The sequence below is a fragment of the Molossus molossus genome, unplaced genomic scaffold (assembly GCF_014108415.1).
Source record: "Molossus molossus isolate mMolMol1 unplaced genomic scaffold, mMolMol1.p scaffold_m16_p_12, whole genome shotgun sequence".
NCBI lineage: Eukaryota > Metazoa > Chordata > Mammalia > Chiroptera > Molossidae > Molossus > Molossus molossus.
In genome coordinates this window covers 79,955,681-79,976,197 of record NW_023425347.1, presented here as the reverse complement: position 1 = coordinate 79,976,197, position 20,517 = coordinate 79,955,681, and the positions used below count along the sequence as shown (strand labels likewise).

The 20,517-nt window shown below is 47.9% G+C and overlaps 1 protein-coding gene across 1 annotated transcript in view; it reads right to left on the bottom strand.

The window, feature by feature from the left end:
• Positions 1 to 20,517, bottom strand: part of DLGAP3 (DLG associated protein 3) — a 55,648-nt gene that overhangs the window by 20,813 nt on the left and 14,318 nt on the right. Inside the window, exons 2-5 of the mRNA XM_036256363.1 lie at positions 14,583 to 14,665; positions 11,996 to 13,153; positions 7,762 to 7,967; positions 7,376 to 7,448 (exon numbers count right to left, since the gene is read on the bottom strand). Of these exons, the coding sequence (XP_036112256.1) occupies positions 7,376 to 7,448; positions 7,762 to 7,967; positions 11,996 to 13,102 (1,386 nt within the window). The 5' untranslated portion in view covers positions 13,103 to 13,153; positions 14,583 to 14,665. The remainder of the gene's footprint in view (positions 1 to 7,375; positions 7,449 to 7,761; positions 7,968 to 11,995; positions 13,154 to 14,582; positions 14,666 to 20,517) is intronic.

The window sequence follows — 20,517 nt, the reverse complement described above, 5'->3', positions numbered from 1 at the left end:
AAAGGACTATCTGGACCTCTTTTGGAAGCTTTTTCTACAGGAACTTTATTACAAGTGTACAGAAGTCATAGGCCATGGAAAAATCAATCCAAGATCCCTTGAAATTAAGTTCACTCACATTTGACTGGCATAAGCCACCCTCCTGTGGCAGCTTTGGCTTCCCCATGACTCTTGTGAGTTCCCTTCTCAGTTTCCTATCTGTGGACCTCTGGGGTACCAAGGACCAACAGTGGCAGGGTATTTCCTGAAGCTCAGGAACTGACCTAATGCCTGCTACTTCTAGGCCAGGCTCAGGATACTCCCCCACCAGAACCAATGAGGCACAAGGGTCCCTCGTGGAACATGGAAGAGCTGACCTAACTGCAGCAGAGAGCATCTGGTCTGAACTCAGAATACCAAGGATGGAAGGACTCTCACTCTGCAGCTTATCTCTATACCTCCAGCCCTCTTCTGTGCATAAAGCACTAGGTAGGCATAATATCTGGAATATAACAGATGCTCAATGAACATCAGCTACTATTATTAGTAGCAGGAGGTTCTTAAATCACAGAGAAAATGCCTCTCAGAGACCTCTCTTTCCCAAGGGTTCTGCGCTCTTGAAATCCCAACCATATGTTATCCCTACAACTAACTCTATACAAGGCAGGGGGGCAGAGGGGGACAGAAGCTCCCTGGGGCCACACACCTCCCATCTCTATAGGCGAAGAAGAGTTTCTGGAGTTGAACCAGAGACCAGGACCCAAGGGAAATGCAGAATCATATAGACTCTCCGAGGAATATTGCACCTGAGTTGATCTTTACTATATTACGATTATAAAATTGTAACATTATACTGTGAATTCTCCTATTATTCCTGGACTGCCTTCCACCCTGCTCCCCAGCTCCCACTTTCAGAAGAGTCAAAGTCAAAAGAAACCCCTTGGGAAATAAGAACCTGAGCCTTTCTCTACACCAGGCTCAGGCTCAATAAATATGCCCAAGGGTGTGGGATATTTAGAATAAAATACTTTGTTTGGGGCTGATTGAAAATTGTCCACGGTAGAGTTGGTGGGTCCAACTGGGGGCTAGGCAACATGCTGTATACTTTATATATGTCATTTAGTTTAGCTACCCTTGAAAAACCCTCCTATTTCAAACCACTCTAAAACACCAGATAAAATATAACAAACGTTGCTTTATATGCATAGCTGAGCTCACAAGAAAGCAAGATAAGTCCCTAGAGGACAAAAGCAAAGAGGAAACTGGAAAATCAGAATATTAACTGTGTGAGCCAAGGCTGCAAACAGCCCAGTGGAGGTGGACGGTGGGGTGCTGGGGTGTTGGTCTCAGTAACAAAGGGCTTAGGTTTTAACACCCAGGTCTTACAGGGGCAGCTGTAAGACTCTGGGACCACGTGAAGCACGGAATCAGAATGAGAACCTGCATAAAAGTAAGAAAGGGAAAACCAAACCTTCGATGAAAAGGTAGACTAGGGAAAGATATTATTAGCACAGATTGATGATAAGGAAGCTAGGCTATAGTCTAGGCACTGTAGGGAAGGGAAAGGAAGCAGATATTCTAAGAATGTGTACCCACAAGCTAATCTTCATACAGACACAGGATTCTGTGTCTGCATGGGCCTGCATGGGCCAGACCCACCTAAATTAACAATTAATATAAATGGTCCCAGACCAATAATAGTCTAATAGAAGTGACTGCAAAATATTTTCTGGGGTACCTACTCCTACCTCAGGCTGCTCAGGATTCTCAGAGATAAAGCTCTGTTGAAGATGAGCTAATATTAAACTGAGAGACGGACGATCTCAGACATGGCCCCTAATGATTTCCTATTCCTGGCATTCACACCCTTGTGCTGTCCCCTCCCACTGAGCGTGGACTAGACTTATTAGCCCACTTCTAATTAACAGAATATGGCAGATACAATGGAATGTCACTTCTGAGAAGTGATTGCAAAAAGGCTGTGGTTTTCGTGTTGGATACCTTTTCTCACTCTCTCAGAGTCTTTGCTCTGGGGGAAGTAAGCTGTTAGGCTGTGAGTAGCCTTGTGGTGAGTCCCACATGTCAAGAAACTGATGCCTCTGGCCAAGAGCCAGCAAGGCTCTGAGGCCTGCCGACAGCCATGTGAATGAGCAGGGAAGCAGGTCGTCCTCCCGTCGAGGAGATGACTACAGCCCTGGCTAACACCCCAACTGAAGCCTGGGAGACACTGATCCAGGTGGTACCCAGCTATGTTGTGCTCAGATTTCTGACCCACAGAAACTGTGAGATAATAGATATTTGTTGTTCTAAGACACTATGTTTGGGGTGATTTAGTTAGCAATATGTAACTAATACAAACTATGACACAAGCAAGAACTAAACTGTTATTGAGTTAAGCCATTGAGAATTCAAGGTTTACCTATAACAGCAGCTAGTGTTACTTTAGTTAAAACATATTAGCTTTTAAACTATGTTTAAAAGTTCTAAAATGTAAAAGATACAACTGAAAATATAAGAAGAGAATAAAAGCTTTGGAAAAGACTATAAGGATTTTAAAGGGAAACAAATCAGATTTCTAGAAATGAAAAAAAGTCAGTGAAATTAAAAACATAATTAATGAGTTAAATAGTAGATGAGATACAAATGAAGAAAAAAATTAGTGAACCAGAAGGTACATCTGAGAAACTTACCAGAAGAGAGCATAGAGAGGCAAGAGACGGAAAAAAATGAAGAAGAGGTTAAGACACATGGAGGACAGAATACAAAGGTCACACATACAACTAATAGGAGTTTCAGAGGAAAGACTAGATAGAATGTGGAAGAGGCAATACATGAAACAATAATGATGGTGGTTGAGAAATTTCAAGACTTCCAATTACAGGCATGATAGAGAAAGGAGACCACAAAATCTTATCCCAACTATAAAGATGGACAAAACTGCCAAAACAATCATTTTTTCACTGTGAAAATCACTGGACTTCGGGTAAGAACAGCATGAATCTGTGATATTCTTGCTTGGGGCTGCTCCCATTACCCTGGCTCCTTGCTCTATTAGTTGCTATAGTTTAGCAAGGGAGGAGCAGTCTGTGAAAAACAGCTGCTTCACTGCCAATAGTAAAGGGACCTCACTTAATTTGGAGCATGGTCAGTTTAAGTGTTAAGAACAGGAATAGCCAGCAGCATTGAGAGGCTGAGGTTTCAGTGCTGTTTGGGGCAAGGTATGGACTGGTGGACTAACCAGGGATTTAATGGGGAGTTCCAGGGGGCAGGGTGAGATAGCCATAAGCAGTTTGATAAGCTCTCCACATATCCTGGATTAATTAGACGCTAGATATATGCACAACAGAAACCAGGGAGGCCCTGAGCCAGTGGAGCCTGTGCACATGTGCAGAGGAAACACGAGAGCCTGGTGAAAAGTAAAAGCCAGGGCAGGCCTGAAAACAGCCTGAAGGTTGTACTCCCCCACCCACACATAGAACCATAAGCAGAGAGAAAAAGTCTTACTGGCTTGTGGTTATTTAGCAAACTTCTCACCAATCTCTGGTTGAACAGTAAGTAATGCAGACATAGAAGCAACCCCTAGGAAACCAGGCTTAAAAATAAAAACAAGAAAGAAAAATACTGTTGGAGACATCAGAGTCTGCATTGGCAGGGAAGATGGATTTCACAGATTTAGTCCTGAGATTAACAAATAAAACAATGACAACCTTCAAGAGGTAAAGTAAGAATCCAGAGTTGCTACAATATATTACCTAATATTTCATTATTCAACAAAAAATTATGAAACATTCAAATAAAAAAGAAAATGCAAATGTTTCCAAATGTTTGATTTATCAAAGACTACAATGCAGCTATTATAAATATGTTCAAAGAAGTAAAGAAAATCATGTTTGAAGATTTAAAGGAGCCTTGATGGGTTTGGCTCAGCAGTTAGAGTATCGGCCCTTGGACCAAAGGGTTGTGGGTTTGATTCCCAGTCAAGGGCATGTACCTGGGGTTGTGCAGGAAGCAATCAATTGATCTCTCTCTGACGTAGATGTTTCTCTCTCTCTCTCTGTCTCTCTCTCTCTCTCTCTCTCTCTCTCCCTCCCTCCCTCCTTCCCTTCCATTCTATCTAAAAATCAATGGAAAAATATCCCTGGGTAAGGATTAACAACAACAACAAAAAGATTTAAAGGAAAGCATTACAACAGTAACTTAATGAACAGAAAATCTTAACAAAGAGATATAAATTATTTTTAAAAGAGAAACAAGAACCAAATGAAAATTCAGAAGCTGAAAAATATAATAACTAAAATGAAATAATTCACTAGAAGAGCTCACAATGATAAATAATCAGTAAACTTGAAGCTATATCAGTATAAATTATCCAATCTGAAGAATGGAGGGGAAAAAAAGACTAGAAATGAACAAAGCCTCAGAGACCTATGGGACAATAAGAAGTATACCAGTAGACATATTATGAGAACTCAAGAAAAAAGAGTAAAAGGGGAAGAAAAAATATTTGAAGAAATAATAATGGCCAAAAACTTTCCAAATTTGATAAAAAACAATCTACAGATCAAAGAAGTTCAATGAACCCAAAGTTAAACATAAAGAGATCTATATCCAGGCACATTACAGTCAACATGTTGAAAGTTGAAGACATTAATAGCAGCAAGAAAAAAAAAACAAAAAACAATTCATCACATACAGAAAACAACAATATGATTAACAACTGACTTTCATCAGAAATTATGACATCTAAAGGCAGTGGAATGGTACATTCAAAGTACTGAAAGGGGAAAAAAAACTGTCAACCAGGAATTCTATACCCATCAAACTATCTTTCAATAATGAAGTAAAAATGCATTTCCAAATAAATATAGAACAAAGAATTTATTGGCAGAAGACCTATCTTAAAAGAAATACTAATAGAAGTTCTTCAGACTAACAGGAAGCAACACCCAATGGTAACTCAAAATCACAGGAAGACATGAAGAGCACCAGAAATGGTAAATATGTGAATAAATATAAAAGATTCTATAAATATATTTTTTTCACTTATTTAAAAGAAATAAAATTGTACAAGGCATTTATAATACCATCATTGGCCCTGGACAGTTTGACTCAGCAGTTAGAGCATCGTCCCATGGACCAAAGAGTCACGGGTTCAATTCCGGTCAAGGGCACGCACCTCAGTTGCTGTTCGTGTCCCTGGCCCTGGTCAGGTTTCTCTCTCTCTCCCTCTCTCTCCCGCTCTCCTGCTCCCTCCCACTCTATCCGAAGATAGATGGAATAATACCATCATTGGTTTATAATAATTGCTGGGTTTCTAACATATAGACAAATAATGCATATAACAATAACAGCACAAAGAGGGGAGAGAAGAAAGAGATATATTGGAACAGTGCGTCCATACTTTACCAGAATTAATTGGATTTTATTAATTTAAATTTTTTTTTTTTTTTTTTTTAGAGAGGTAGCAAGGGCCAGAGTATGCAGGGCTTTATATGTCACAGTAAAGTCCTTGGATTTTCCTCTACGTATGGTGAGAGTTTTGTTTGTTTGTTTTAAAATATATTTTTATTGATTTTTTAGAGAGAGAGAGAGAGAAACATCAATGTGAGAAACATTGATCGGCTGCCTCCAACATGCCCCCTACTGGGATTGAGCTCACAACCTTGGCATGTGCCCTGACTAGGAATCAAACTGGGACCTCTCAGTCATGGGACGATGTTCAATCCACTGAGCCACACTGGCTGGGCACAGTAAGGGTTTGAGTGAATGTAATTCTATTTTTAAGTGATCACTCTGACGATGTGGAGACAGAATGAAGTGAACAAGGGCAAGTGCGGCAGACCAACTAGAAGGCAGTGAAATAGTCCCGACAGAAGAACATGGACCTGGACTGAAATGGTGGCAGTGGAGGTAGCAAGGAGTGGTGGGATCCCGGATACACTCTGAAGGTGGCCCAACAGGATTTGCTGAAGGATTGAATGTGGGATGGGAGAGACAGAAAGAAGTCAAGACTGACTCGAGCATGTAGATCAGAGCTGAAAGGATCAAGGTGTCATTACCTGAAATGGAGAAGACACTGGCTGGAGCAGGGAACTGGGGGAAAGGGGGATCAGCAGTTTAGTTTTAAACATCTTAAGTTTGAGATGTCTATTAAACATCCAAGTGAGGTTTTCATATACCATTAGATGTACATGCCTGGCATTTATGGGAGGGTTTGGGCCTGGAAATATACATTTGGGAGTTATCAGGCTCTCAATAATCATCAAAGCCATGAGCTGGACAAGATGAGCTCACCTAAGAAGTAAGTACAGACAGAAATCCAGGAACTAAGCCCTGAAAAACTCCAGTGTTCAGATCCTGGACAGTTGCAGGCACAGACTGAAAATAAGCAGCCAGAGAGAGACTCTAGAAGAACCTAAAAGGTGTGGTGTCCTCAACGCAAACTGAGCGCGGCATTTCAGGAAGGAGCCTTCAGCTGTGTTAGAGGTTGCTGATGGGTCAGGTAAAACAAGAACGGCGTATTAACTAGTAGCTTTAGCAACAGGGGCTGGTCTGATGTGGACAGATAGCTGTGCCAATCAGACTCCCTGATTCAGGGACTGTAACAAAGAAATGCTGAGAGACTGCAGCAGCAAACAATAGGAGCCAGTATGGACGGCCTTTTGCATTGCTTTTTCCCCCAGCAAACAGTAAAAATAGCTAACGTTTATGGACTGCTGGCTATGTGCCAAGAACACTATTATAATGCCTATTTTTAAATAGAAAAAGTGGGGCTCAAAAATGTCAAGTAATTTGCCCCAGGTCACTTAGCTGGCAAGTAGCTGAGCTGGAATTCAAACCCATCTTATGCATTTAATTACTGAATTGCCTTGCTTCCCTTTAGTCGAGGGAGAGTCTACACTTGGACATGAAACTCAAAGTTATAAAGTGCCCATTTTAGGCCAGGTACCTTGTGTTCGCATACATTTTCTCACTGAATGCTCACAAAACCCCTGTGAGATACATGCCACGACTAATGTCATTTCAAAGAGGAGAAAATGGAGTCGTTGGAGACGTCTGACTGGCGGTCCCACAGGGGGAGGTGACGGGGAAAGAACGAAAGCCCAGATCCCCTGAGACTGCAGCTCTGCCTGTCCCGTCTGTACAACCGCCTCTGGCATGGGGTGGGCTGGGGAGCTGAGAGAACGGGGTGCCCTTACATGCTCGCCACCTTGAGGACGTGACTGAGATCCCCAATCCAAGTCAGGTCCAGGAGTCTCAAGGCAGGCTTCCCAGCTTCCCCAGAGCCACACCTGCCCTCTCTCCCTGGCCAGACCTTTGATTTTAAGGCCTAGGCTGAGCATGGGACTGAACCCCCTCCCGCCCTTTCCTTCAGGCATGCTGGGCCTCTCCCTACCTGTCCGGTGGTAAGGGAACGGCTGTAGCCAGGGATGGAGCTCCGGGGGTGGATCCGAGGTGGGACGCAGCAGCTGGGAAAGGTCAAAATTCCAGATTCAGAATGGGGGTCTGTGAGGAGGCAGGGGAGGGGAACAAGAGCATTGGGGCTCCTGAGCAGGTTCTATCCCTCAGAAACCCCCAGACAGATTCCACAGAAGACTCCTGGTAAAGGGACTCTCCCAAAGAGGCTATCAGAGGGACCCCTTCTTTATATGGAGCAGACTGATATCCCCAGTTGAACCTTAAGCAGGGAACAGACTGGTCCCACTCTGAACATCTGAAGGACCCAGTGTCAGCTTCCCAGTGCCCCTGGCCCCCACCCGGCCCCGCCCCTCCCATCCTTACTTGATCCGGGCCTGGTCCACACTGGAGGAGCGGCGGGAGGTGAAGCGCCGGGCCACTGCTTTGGGAGATGTCTTGGGGCTGCCATCTGAGTCTCCGCTCTCCTCATCCCCCATGGCTTTGATGTAGCTGCCACTCCGCATCCTGCGGCAGGGGATCTCCCCGTCCTTGCCCCCAGTGGGGTAACCCCCCCAATCATCTTGCGGCACCTGCAGGGACAGGGGCCTCTGTCTCTCAGACGCGTCCCTACTCAGTCTGCAGGCTAGGATCCTCTTTCCCCACTTCCAGTAAGAGGCGCTATACCCGGACTTGGGCAGGCCACACTCAGGAGCTTACAGACTCGGAGGCAGGTCTCGGGCCGTACCCTCCCTTAGAGGAGATGCCTCACCATCCTGCATGGACTCTTTGCTACTTAACTGAGGGCCACATAGAGAGTCTAGGTGGGTGGTGACATGCTAGGTGCCAAAAGGTCAAAGATCAGAGGCCAAAGTGACCTGTGTCAACCCACCCCCAGCCGTGAAGTATCACCTGACCTCAGTCCCCTTTCACCCTTCCTTGTCCTTCATCCTAAACTGCTTATATCCCCAAACCTCCATCTCTCCCCGCTTTCTCCTGTGAGGAGCCATAGAGGGCTTTAAGCAGGGGAGCAACATCAGATTTGTGTTTCAGAAAGAGCATTCTAATAGTCCGAGCAGAGGATGGATTGTAGAGGGCCAGGAGTAGGGCAGGAGCTCAAGTGGTGGGAGAGAGACCAATTAGGAGGCTGATGCTGTTATCCAGGCAAGAAATGATGAGACCTAAATTAAGACAATGACAATGAGGGGGAAGAGGAGATGGAAATGAGAGGTGTTAAGGAGCATCCATGAGCCTGATGAGATGTGGGGGGTGAGGGGGCAGGGAAGAGTGGAGGATGACTGGGAGGCTCCTGCCTGAGGACCTGGGGGATGGTGCTGTCGCTCACTGAGCCATAGAATCCCAGAGAAACAGGTGGGGGAAGGTGATAGCTCAGGGTTGAGCATGTTGAGTTTGGCAGAAGACTATCAAGCAGGTGGTTGGATGTTTGGTTCTGCAGTTCAGTGGAGAGATCTGGGCTGCAGGCAGACATGTGGGAGTCATGGGCAGCAACTGAATCCACAGGAGTGAATGAAAGAGCCCAGGGGGAAAAAGAAAGAGCTGGGGAGGAATCCACTGACATTTAAAAAGGGACTGCAGAGGAACCTATGAAGTCACCTAAGAAGGAGTGGGCAGAGGGGTAGGAGGGAAGTCAGGAGAATGACATGTCATGGAAACAGGAGACATTTTGAGAATAAAAGGAGTTGATAATGTCAAATGTCAAGGACATTCAGAGGTTAGTAATTCAAGCTCAGGAGTTAGACAGACCTATGTTCACATTCTGGCCCCATGACTTACCTAGGTGAACTTGAGCAAATCGGATTAATCTCTAAGCTTCAGTTTCCTCATCGGTGAATTGGTAATAACAATTATGCCCACATCACAGGGCTGTTGGGAAGGATAAATGAGCCAATACAGAGGGCCAGCACATAGAAGTGCTCAATAAATGTCAACTATCTTTATAAGCATTGAAAGGTACCTTTCAATGACCGCTGCCAGGACATTTTAGGGGACAGGGTGTGGAAGTCAGACTGTAGTGAAAAGGAGGGTAAAAGGAAGTGAAGAAGTGGGGATTATGGTCTAAGAACTTAGATATAAAGGGAAGATAGGAAACAGAGAGAGGAATAAGGTTGAGGAAAGACTTTTTTAGGATGAGAGACTTGGGCATGTTCTCAAGATGAGCGAAAGAGCCAGTAAAGATAGTCTTTAAATGTGGGGAGGGAGGGGCACAGACAGTTCAGGAATGGAGGGGACCCTGGGAAGATGGGCTTAAGCCCCGCTAGAGGCATCAGCCAGGGATGGGTGGTCCTGGTGCCTCCTGAGCCAAGAAGGAAGAGGATGAGGGTGGGCAGGAATCTACATGAGTGGGCTAACAGAGAAGCGAGGAAGTCCATGCTGGTTAGCATCCACTGTAAAGAATGGGTGTAAACGAAGGTATGGGGGAGAGGGCTGGGGCAGGGCAGGAAGATTTAAAACACCTGTTATTACACACACACACACACACACACACACACACACACACACACACACACACATTAAATTGGAGTGGGACTGGAGGTCTGAGAGGGACCAGGGTTCAAGGGAGAGAAATAGACTCCGGGGATGAGACTGGTGAGGGGACAGAGATCAGTGTACACACAGGGACCCAGGATGCAATGGAGTCCCATGAAGGAACCCACAGAGAGGGACAGGGTTGAGGGAGAGCTGGCGACCAGTGAGAGAAAAGGGTCTCCATAAAAAACCTAGTCTGTTGGGATCAGCTTCCCCTGCTTTTGTGTCAGGGGAACACCAGGCTGTCTGGAGGATCCCCGCATCCCCTTGTTCTCCCCTAAGTGGGTCCAGACATCCCAGTATCAAGATGCCCAAGAACCCCGGACCCTGATGATCATTCCCCTTCCCTGTATTCTACACAGGGAGCCACAGGCAGGCAGCGGGAGGCAGGCTAGCAGATGGGCCAGCCAGGGCGTGCTCTGCCACACTGCAGGGCTCCCACTCTGGAGCCACTGCGGAGCTCTTGGCTCCTCTGCAGGACATTGTGAGGTGCATATTAAAAAGGAAGCCCCCAGGGAGGTCAGGGCAGCCCTGGAGTAGCAGCAGGGAGCAGCGGAGTGGCAGTGAGGCTCCAGAAATGACGAGGACGAAGGCTCGGTTATGGGAGAAGGGTGGGTACTCCCTCCTCGGCCCTTTTTGTTGGACCCTTCGATTGCAGCTTAGAGAACCTCTCTACCCAGGGAGGGGGCAACCCAAGGCCAACCCAGAAGTCCTGCATCCTAGCAGTCTCCAACCTCCCCTTGTGTCTTCTAGCCCTTCCTGCTTCCACAGTGACCCATTTGTTCCCTTGAGCTTTATGAGTTCCCCACCTAGGAGAGTCCTACTGTGTGAGCAACTTAGCAGTAAGACCAGTGACACCCAAAAGACACATGTAGGCTCCATTCCCAATGCCTTTAAACTCACTGTGGCATTTTCCTGGGACACCCTCAATTCACTTCTGCACTGACACTCAGTTCAGGAGACATTCTTCCCAGAGCTGCTCTGACCACCGTCATCCCAGGGTGGGAGAGATGCCTCCTCTGTGCTCCCATGGTGCCCACCCCTCTCTCCTGCCACAGCCTTATTGCACCATATTCTGTCTGCCCCGCCTCTGAGCTGAGCTCCTCACAAGCAGCATCTATGCCTTCATCTTTGTATCCACAGAACCCAGTAAATACTCACTGAATGACTGTGGATTAACTATGTGGAATGTGGGTTTGGGGCATAGCGTGAAGTCTGTTAGACTTCTAGAATTTGAATTGACTTTTTCTCCTATAACTATGGGAGGGTTCAAGAAAACCTCCCGGGGGGGATGGGAGGGATGCCTGAGACAGGGAAGAAGAAGATCGATGGTGAGATGAGCCCCTGATGGAGAGTGGACAGTGTAGGATGGATGAAAGCACCATAAGAAGCGGTCGGAGCTTCTAGCCTCATCTGCAGACCATGGACATGGTCGGACAGGATGGGGACAGCATGCCAGCTATCATCTGCTCCATCCAATCCCAGGAAACCCTGTCCTGGCTCAGACTTCAGTGTGTCCCCCAGCCTAGGAAAACCCACAGGCAGGCTCCCAGGGCTCTTCCACAGCCGCACGGGTGTCCTACCACAGGCACCCTGGGATGACAAACCCTAGCAGAGGCACATTCTGGAACTGACCTTCATATTCAAACAATATCTGGACCACCCACATTTGAGAAGAAAGAGGTCTGGGGGCAGGAGAGCTGGTTTCTGCTGCTGATTTCCAATCTCAAGGGAAGCTACAGCCAGAGAGCACCATGCTGTCCTGTCCACTGCCTCCCCTCGACCTCACTCTGCCTCCAGCCTCACCAGACAGAGGCCAGCACAGCTTGTCCAAACAGAAGTCAAAGGGAAGGCTTCCTGGCACCAACACGTCAGAATAGATGAGCCCCTTCACTGCACAAATGGGGAAACTGAGGTCCCCCAAGTGGCTCAAGGTCTTACAGAATGAAGCAGGGCAGAACATCCCTGCATCTAGACCCTCTACCATGGCGACAGCTGGCTCCCATGCAGCCCTTTCCATAGCTACTGGGTGACAGCACTGACGAGCCAGTCCCCACTCCCACCAAAGCCTCACCTGCAGATAGTGATAAGTCCTGGTTTTGGCCTTGGCCTCTGGACCCAGGAGCCCCTTGCCTGGCCCAGCCCCTGGGTATCCATCCCGGCCCTGGCTGACCATCATGGTATGCCAGGCACTTCGCTTGACCGACTGTCCATCCAGTGACATGGACATGCCGGTGCAGGCAAGACAGCGGCCTTCCGACCCGCTCGAGCGCCCCTTGAAGCTCAAGTCCCGGTAGGACCCATCTGGAGCCTCCAAGCAGAAAGGACCACCTGGCTCCCCAGGAGGCCGCCCACCCGCCAGGAAGCCGCTATCACTGTCCAAGTTGTCGTCAGAGCTCCACCAGCCGGCGGCCTTGGCCTGGTGCCGCCCATCCCCCTTGCGGTCCTTGCTCTTGCTCCTCTTGCCATGCCGAGACTGGTGGTGGTGGTGGTGGTGATGGTGATGGTGGTGGTGGGAGGTGTGGGGGCCTCCGGAGCCTGGGCCAGGGTAGCTGTCTCCCCCAGAGCCACCTCTTCCGTCAGCCTTGGGCCCATTATAGTCCCGCTTCCCCGGGGCCTCCAGAGAGTGGGACTTGGCAAAGAGCTTCTGCACGGAGTGAACCAGGTGCCGGATGCGGCTGGGGCTCTCGCTGCGGGCCTCCGGGGCGGAGCCAGACCCTGGCCCGGGCCCGGGCCCGGCGCCCGCTGGACCTCGCTGGTATGGTAGCGTGTGGAAGCCATCTTGTTGAACTGGCAACTGCTTTTCAAACTGGTCCAGGAGTGTGGGAGGCAGGCGGGGGGCACCCTTGCCCTGTGGGTGGCCCACACAGTCTTCACAGGTGTCGAAAGGGCCCTGGCCGGGGTACATCCTGGGGAAGGTGCTGCTACCCCCCCCAACTCCAGTCCCCCCTGGCCCTCCCTCGGGGCCTACCGATGGCCCCTCACTCAGGCTCAGGGGCCCTTCGGGAGAAAGGTGTCCCAGGCCAGCTCTCGGGGCACAGAAGCGGGGCTCGGTGGAGAAGGCCTCCCCGGAGCCCAGCAGATATGAAGCCCTGGCAGCTGGGCCCACGTCCATATGCTGCTGGTCAGCAAAGCGGGCTGTGCGGGGATGGCTGCCTCGGTCGCCATGGTAACCCCTCATGGCCTCAGCAAGGGCTCTTCATAGTGTTGGGGGCCAGGCCCCAGGAACCTCCTGGGAAACAGGGAGAAAGGGATTCAGATTGAACAATAAGCCACTTTACCTAAAACTATCTTTTATTAGCTATTCTGGTACCCCTTTAGGTAATGCATATCAATTTGTGGTGATTAATTGTACTATCTCTCCACAACAGGCTTAAAGTCCTTAAAAGAGTCATACTAGACAAAGACACTCACAAGGGCACAAAATAATACCATCATTCATCAAATGCCAATCTGATAAATACTTATTCACAAAAAGAAATGCCCTCAGCCAAATATGTGTGTTTTTTTTAATCCCAGGGTTACCAAAAATAAAAGGATACCCAAAAAGATGTACAAAATATTCAGAGAAACCAGTCATTAGGTGAACTGGCTTTCATCAAGCTGGCTTTAGGCAAATTGCTCCAGAGCCACACCTCTGACCCATCCCCCACTTCCAGTGCTGTGAAGAACCAGGCCCCAGGGTCACAACTCCCCGAGCAGCAATAACCAAAGAGAATACAGACCCAACTCTAAATATCCAGCTTGATTATTCAGGGGAGCCCCTCCCCTTCCTTCCACACCCTGTTCCTTCCATCTGGCTGCAGGCTCATTCTCCCTCCCCCTCCATGACTGAGGTAGGAAGGAATAAACTGAGATGACTCCTTTCCTCTTCCCGATTTCAAATATTCCCCAGTGGAATTTCCCCTTTCGCCTTTTACCCCTACCTGCCACCCCCATTCCACTAAAGGGGAATCGTGAAGGGAGGAGAAACCACTAATGGGAGGAACGTTGGCTGTACCAGGCAGCATCGGAACCCAGGAGTTTCTCCTCCCAGGAGCAGTGGGCTCACAGGGCAGGGAGGTGATGGAGGGAAAATGTTGAAAGCAGTGCCCCTGCCCCCTTCCCTGGCTTTCCAAGGCTACAGGACAGAGAGGTCAGCTCTCAGCAGGAGCTGCCTCCAATCAGGACTCCAGAGCTGCCAGGACAGGAGCTATGGCAGGAGGTGACAGCAGGAGGAACAGGGACAGAGAAGCTGGCAGACGGTGCCCTCCCTCATCCCAGACCAGGCTCCTGGGCCATCTGCTGACCAGGAGGGATGACAGCCTCAACGACTCCAGACAACCGCCCCTTCAAGACTCATTCTCCCTTGCTCTCCACCACCACCTCCCAGTACCCACCGTGTTTCAGGTTTCCTCCAGATCCTACTCACAGCTCAGCTCCTACTCTTTCCTGAGGACTTGCTATGTGCCAGGTACTGTGCATAACTGACATTCTCTAATCCCACTAAAATCCTGTGTGTAGATATTGTCCACACTTACTCATGAGAAAATTGAGCTCAAAAGGTGTAGTCTCAAAGCCAGGGAGTGGGCAAGTCACTTTAAATCAAAATTCAAACCCAAGTTGTTCTGATTTGAGAACCTCGATCTAATCCCCATCTCCCAGACTCTCCTACCACTCACCATCCTGGGTGTCCCATCCTTGGTGTCAGGATCCCCACCACCAGGCAGAATCCTAACTTCGGAAGGCTCAGGACCACTGGCTCCTGAAGAAAAAGAAAAGGATGGTGAAAAGAGCAGAGGACACAGATTCTCCCAGAGTCCTCTGAGAACCAGCCTCTGGCCTTGACCATTTCCCTTCCCAACTCCCCCAAACCAGGATTGATTGTATACCCCATGATGTATAGAGCCTTTGGACCCCTGGGGAAATGAGGTTGGCTTCATTATGCAAATACATGGAAATGAGCTTACAGGTTGGACTACCTCCAACTGCAGGTGTCTTAGTGATCTGTCCATGGTGCTGAGCCACTGCATTTTCATTGCCCTCAAATATGATTCCATTCCACAAAAATTTGTTCAGCAGCTACCATAAACAAGATTCTGAGTAAGAAGTGTACAGGGATGATGTAAGTATGATCCCTGTTTTTGAGAGGCTTATAGTCTAACAGGGAACAACCTCTTACATAGCAGGGTTATTTTAGGTCCCTGTATTTTTACACAAACTGGTCCCTCATCTTAGAATCTCCTTTCATCCACCTCCCTACCCCAACCCTTTACGATTTGCCCATATTAAGCCCCACCTTCCCTCAAAGACTTTCTGTACTCTTATTCTGGGTTATGCCTCTCTATTGGGCTTTTATAACACCCTGGGTTCCCCCACAAAAGCAGCTATCATACTGCATTGAAACTGCTTCAGTTTCTGTCTCCCTAACTAGAATGTGGCCTTCTGCAGGGCAGGAACCAAATCCTAGTTACCTCGGGATCTCTAGCACCTAACTCAGGGCTTTGCCCAGAGCAGGTCCTTAATAAATATTCACTATGTAAATGAATAAATGACTGTGCTGGAAGCGGTACCAAGATGTTAGGCTAGTCTGGATGAGAGCAAGACCAGATGCAACAGAGGGAAACTGAGGAAGACTTCCCAAAGAAGAAAGTGTTGGAGATGGGAACAAGATGGCTTTGTGTTCCACAGACGAAGGTGCTGGGGGAGACAGAATCCCCTGTGGTGGAACCAGCATGCACAAAGGCAGAAGAGGTGGAAAAATAAGGAACTCTGAGGGGTGAGGTAGGAGAGTTCCAGCAGACATTTGGCAAAATACTGTTAAGAGGTGTGAGAGAGAAAGAGTCCAAAAGGAAGATAACTCTAAATTTTTCAACAGCCGTGACTGGAAGACTAATGGTGCCATTATTAAACACAGGGATATCAGGAGGAAGAGGCAGCTTTACAGGCATGATTAATAGTAGTGGAAGAGCCCTGGCCGATGTTGCTCAGTGGTCCCGTGCCCCGGGAGCTCACTGGTTCAATTCCCGGTCAGAGCACATGCCCAGGTTGCTGGTTTGGTTCCCAGTCAGGGTGCAGGTGGAGGCAACCAATCAAGGTTTCTTTCTCACATCAATGTTTCTCTCTCTCTCTCTCTCTCTCTCTCTCTCTCTCTCTCTCTCTCTTTCTCTCCCCACTTCTCTCCCCCCTCACTCCCTCTTCCTTTTTCTCTATCTATAATCAATAAAAACATATTTTTAAAAAACAGTGGTGAAAGAGATGCAATTAGACATCAGGAAGAACTTCCTGACTCTGAGGGATGTGAGACAGTGAAGAAGCTTGTGGAGTCTCCTGAGACATTCCCAACCCCCAGTCCACCCTGTGGCCTGGGCTGGAGAGGCCACTGGTTATCTTGCCTCGAAGGAAACTGCACTGACCTCACAGATATCAACTGCTGGCTCTGGGTGACAATTCTTCTCCTCCATTGCCCTTCTCTGGGAAAGCAGAGGTGACTTCAGACCAAAATGGTCTCACAAGCCATTGTTGGAAAAGCACCTGACAGCATCTCCCAGCTTTAGAAAGAAGCTTAGATAGCGTGGCCCTTCATCCATGACATGGTCCTCCTCTTCCTGCCCCAGGCAGGACCCATGTCTGAGACTCACAGCATAAAAGACCACTTTGACAGAAACCAAGGCCATCTTATTTGCTTTGCTTGTGGTCACATCAAGCTAGAGCCTAACACTGAGCTTCCCAATGGTGACTGTTCCCAGGATCCCCCCCCCCCCCCGCCTTACACCCACACAGGGGCTGCTGTCAAGCCACTGAGCCCTCATCAAGATCTTATCAAACTTCAGTCTTTAGCATCAATCCATGCCCTCCCAGCTCTGGTCTCGGGGAAGATGGGTCCCTGCAATTGCTCCTCTCCAGACAACCCCTCCCAACTTCCTTATTCATGTCTTATAGGGCAACACTGTCTAGCAGAAAAACGCAAGCTCTGAGACCAGAAGGTGTGTGACACTAGCCAAGTGGCCTACCCTCTCTAAGCCTAATGACATCTGCTCACCCATCTCCCAGGATTTGAATATCAAATTATACAATGTATGTGAAACCACTTCACCAACTCTAAAAGATTATACAGTGTAATCCCTGATGGAACAGCCTTTATTTGGGATTTCCAAAATTTCCAATGTCTAAATAGTAAATAATACGGTCAAATCCAAATTACTGAAGGAAGGAGATATCCAATTTATGGATTCACTAAAGAAAAGATTGAATCGATATAGGTTTAATTATATAAGCTTTCTCCTTTGTATTATATTTTACCATCACATTCCTCCTAGCGCCATCTTATTACTAAACATAATCAATAAAAAGGAAAATCAAAGAAGGGGCTAATAATTCGATCCATCATCAAGTCTTCTGAATTTTGCTCCCTAACAATAGATCTGCCCACTTGTTTCCATACCTACCAAATCACTGTTAGCTGACTAGCTGACACCCATTCACAACCTCCTTTCCCCTTTCCCAGCCTCCCTTGGAACTAGAGGACACATGATTCCCTTTTGGTTAAATATATATATATATATATATATATATATATATATATATATATATCTCGAATGACAGTTTCTAAGGAAGATTTTGGCTTTGAAATAAAAAGGGGTAAAACTTGCTAGTACCATTCTCCCCACCCACGCCCTGCCCCGCTTCTTCTAGGCTTGAATACAACCATGATGCGGGAGCTAGGCAGCTGTCTTGCCACCATGAGAGAAACGCCCAGAGAATTGCAGAAACGCTAGTCTTGCAGTCCTTGAGCCATGGAATCAACACAAGCAGTTGCCTTCCTCCAGACCTAAATGTGGTAAGAAATAAACTCCTCGTTATTTAAATCACTGTTGGCCAGATTTTCTGTATTTGCAGCAGAAAGAACTGCTAACTAATCCAACTACCTCAGAAACGTCACCTCCTGCCTGGAAGAGTCTGCAAAAGCTTCTAACTGCTGTCCCTTCTTCTGTTCTTACCCTGATCCAATCCAAATGGTCATTTGAAAACACAAACCTGGTCCTGTCACTTCTCTGCTTAAAACTCTTCATTGGCTTATTGATGTTCTTAAGATGAAACACCCTAGCCTGTCCAACAAGGCCTGCAGGGTCTGGCCCTTCCTTCTTTTCCACCTCCTCTCACAACATGCTCCCCCTTACTTCCTCTGTTCCAGCCAAGCCAGTCTTTTTGCAGTCCCAGGATCCTTCCCATCATGGGGCCTATTCCCCCTGTCCAGAAAGCTTTGCCCGCCCACCTCTGCCTTCCTAACTCCTACACACCCTTCAGATCTCAGCCCAGTTGTTGCTTGCTCGGGGAAGCTTTCTCTGGCCTCTCTGACTAGGTCAGATCCTCCTGCTGTTTGCTCTCAAGGCACCATGGGCCTGGATAGCTCTTAAATCATTACCATTTTCCATTTGAGTGATTCAGAGATTGTCTGTCTCTTCCACTAGAATGTAAGCTCCATGTAAGTGCAGAAATGTAAGCCGACTACTCATTGCATTATCCCCAACCCCCAGAACAGTGCTTGGCAGATGACAGGTGTGTGCTGAGTGAACGTGAGCTTACAAGGAACAGCATCCTTTCACTTATGACATTTTTATTAATTCCCACAACTATTCCAAGGGATAGATATTATCCCCCTTTCCAATCTACAGAAGAAGAAACTGAGGCTTGAGGAGGCTAACTGACCTGCCTAAGGTCACAGATTTGGTGGCAAAGCCAGAAGTCGAACCCAGTGTGGCCTTACTCCAACGCTTAGCTTTTCTCCCCCCTGGGACGCCAGCCCAGAGAAGTCAAACTTATTAAATGCTACTCGGAAGTGAACACAGTCATGGAAACGAATTTTAAGAAAAGGAAACAAACAAACGGATTTCCTCACACACACCACATACTCTATTGCTAACCAGAGTGTGGTTTAGCCTTTCCCCTTGCGTGGTGAGTCCTGAGCTTGTTCCAAGTCCAAGGTCAGATAAGTACAAAAGGAAGCTTCCTGAAGCCCTGTGACAACTCTGGGTGCTGGAGTTATGTTCCCCATTTGACTGCTCTGTCATCTCTCTCTGCCCCAAAGCACAGAGAGCTGCCCACATGGTGACCCTCTGGGCCCAGGGAAGCAGTCACTTTCGAAACGGCCTGTGGCTGGCTGGGGAGTGGGGAGTGGAGTCCGGGAGGGTGCCCTGTGTGACAAATTCTTTGGTGCAGCTTGAATCTATCTGGGAATGGAAGAAGTGGCACACATGCCGTCACCAAGAAATTACCCAATTTAGCACCAACTACACAATCCAGCAATTAGTTTCTTAAACCGGAACTTGCTGGGGGCTGCCAGGCTGGTGGGGCTGTTGTTACAAATCTCACTGGGAAACCAGCTGTGTAATTCGCCAGGAGGTTGTCACTGCCCCAAGCAATTACCTTCCAGAAAAAGAACGGAAAATGAGGGAAGAAAAAGGGCTGCAGAGGAAGGAGTCGGGGCGTTTTCCTCTCCCCCAGGGCCCTGCCCAGCCAGATCGGTTGATGTTCCTTTTTTGAGACCTAGGCAGCTCACACACTCCCTGGATCAAAGCACTCATCTGTGTAGACTCTCCGGGTTCAAGTCCCTTTCCACTCACTTACTACTGTGTGTACTTGAGCAGGTGATTCACTTTCCTTTGCCTATTTCCTCATCTGTAAAATGGGGATAATAACAGAGTCATCAGAAAGGGACTAATGACATGATGGTTACCGAGGTAAAGTATTAAGTCCCTTAGTACTGTACCTTGCTGATTACTCAATAAAGGTAGTGATCATTATTTGTACTTTCATTTTCATGACTTCCATTAGTTTACAGTGTGTCCTTGGGCAGGTCATTTAATCTCTCTGGGGCAGCCACATAAGACCAAAGGTATTCTGCTGAGGAAAAACAGTTCTTACTCAAGATGGTCCACACCTGGGCACCTAGGGATCCAGGTGTGTCTGACAAACGTTAGCATCTCAGAAGTTGACATAAAGTGATGCCGTAGGTAGTGATAAAGATTTCAAATATCAAATATTAAGTGACTCACTTCTTCAGAAAACTGTCTGGGAGGGCTATAAGCTAGACATAATAGTCCAGATGGCAGCAAACAGGTACAGCTGCTCTCTTGCTGGGGATCAGCCCATCTAGTCCCTTCCCACTGGAGCCTGTGAGGTCATCCCCATACCAGTTCCAACACAGCAGAACTTACAGCAGGTGAGGCCTGGAACTCATTTGGTAGACCTGAGCTCTTCCATGCTTGTGGGTGAGCCATGCGTGCCCTTGGGACCCCAAAGTTTCAGGCTTTGGCTACCCATCCCCTTTCCCTATGTTGGCTTAACCAGAATGACCAGGACTCTGCTCAGTTTCTCCACTCTCCCCCACCCCCATCCTGACAGCGGCTGGGATGGCTGGCGCTGAGTGTCCACTGTGAAAGGGCCAGCTCCTAGGGAGCCTTAACACGGAGCCTCTGACCTATAGCCCACATTCCTGAGCCCATGGATAAGCATCCTCCCCTAGCCCCCACCTCCTCCTGCATCAGGTCTGCCTGAGCCCCTTGACCATTTCAACACGGGCTTTGCCCAGCTGCCTTTGGCAGGGTCTCTGTGGCA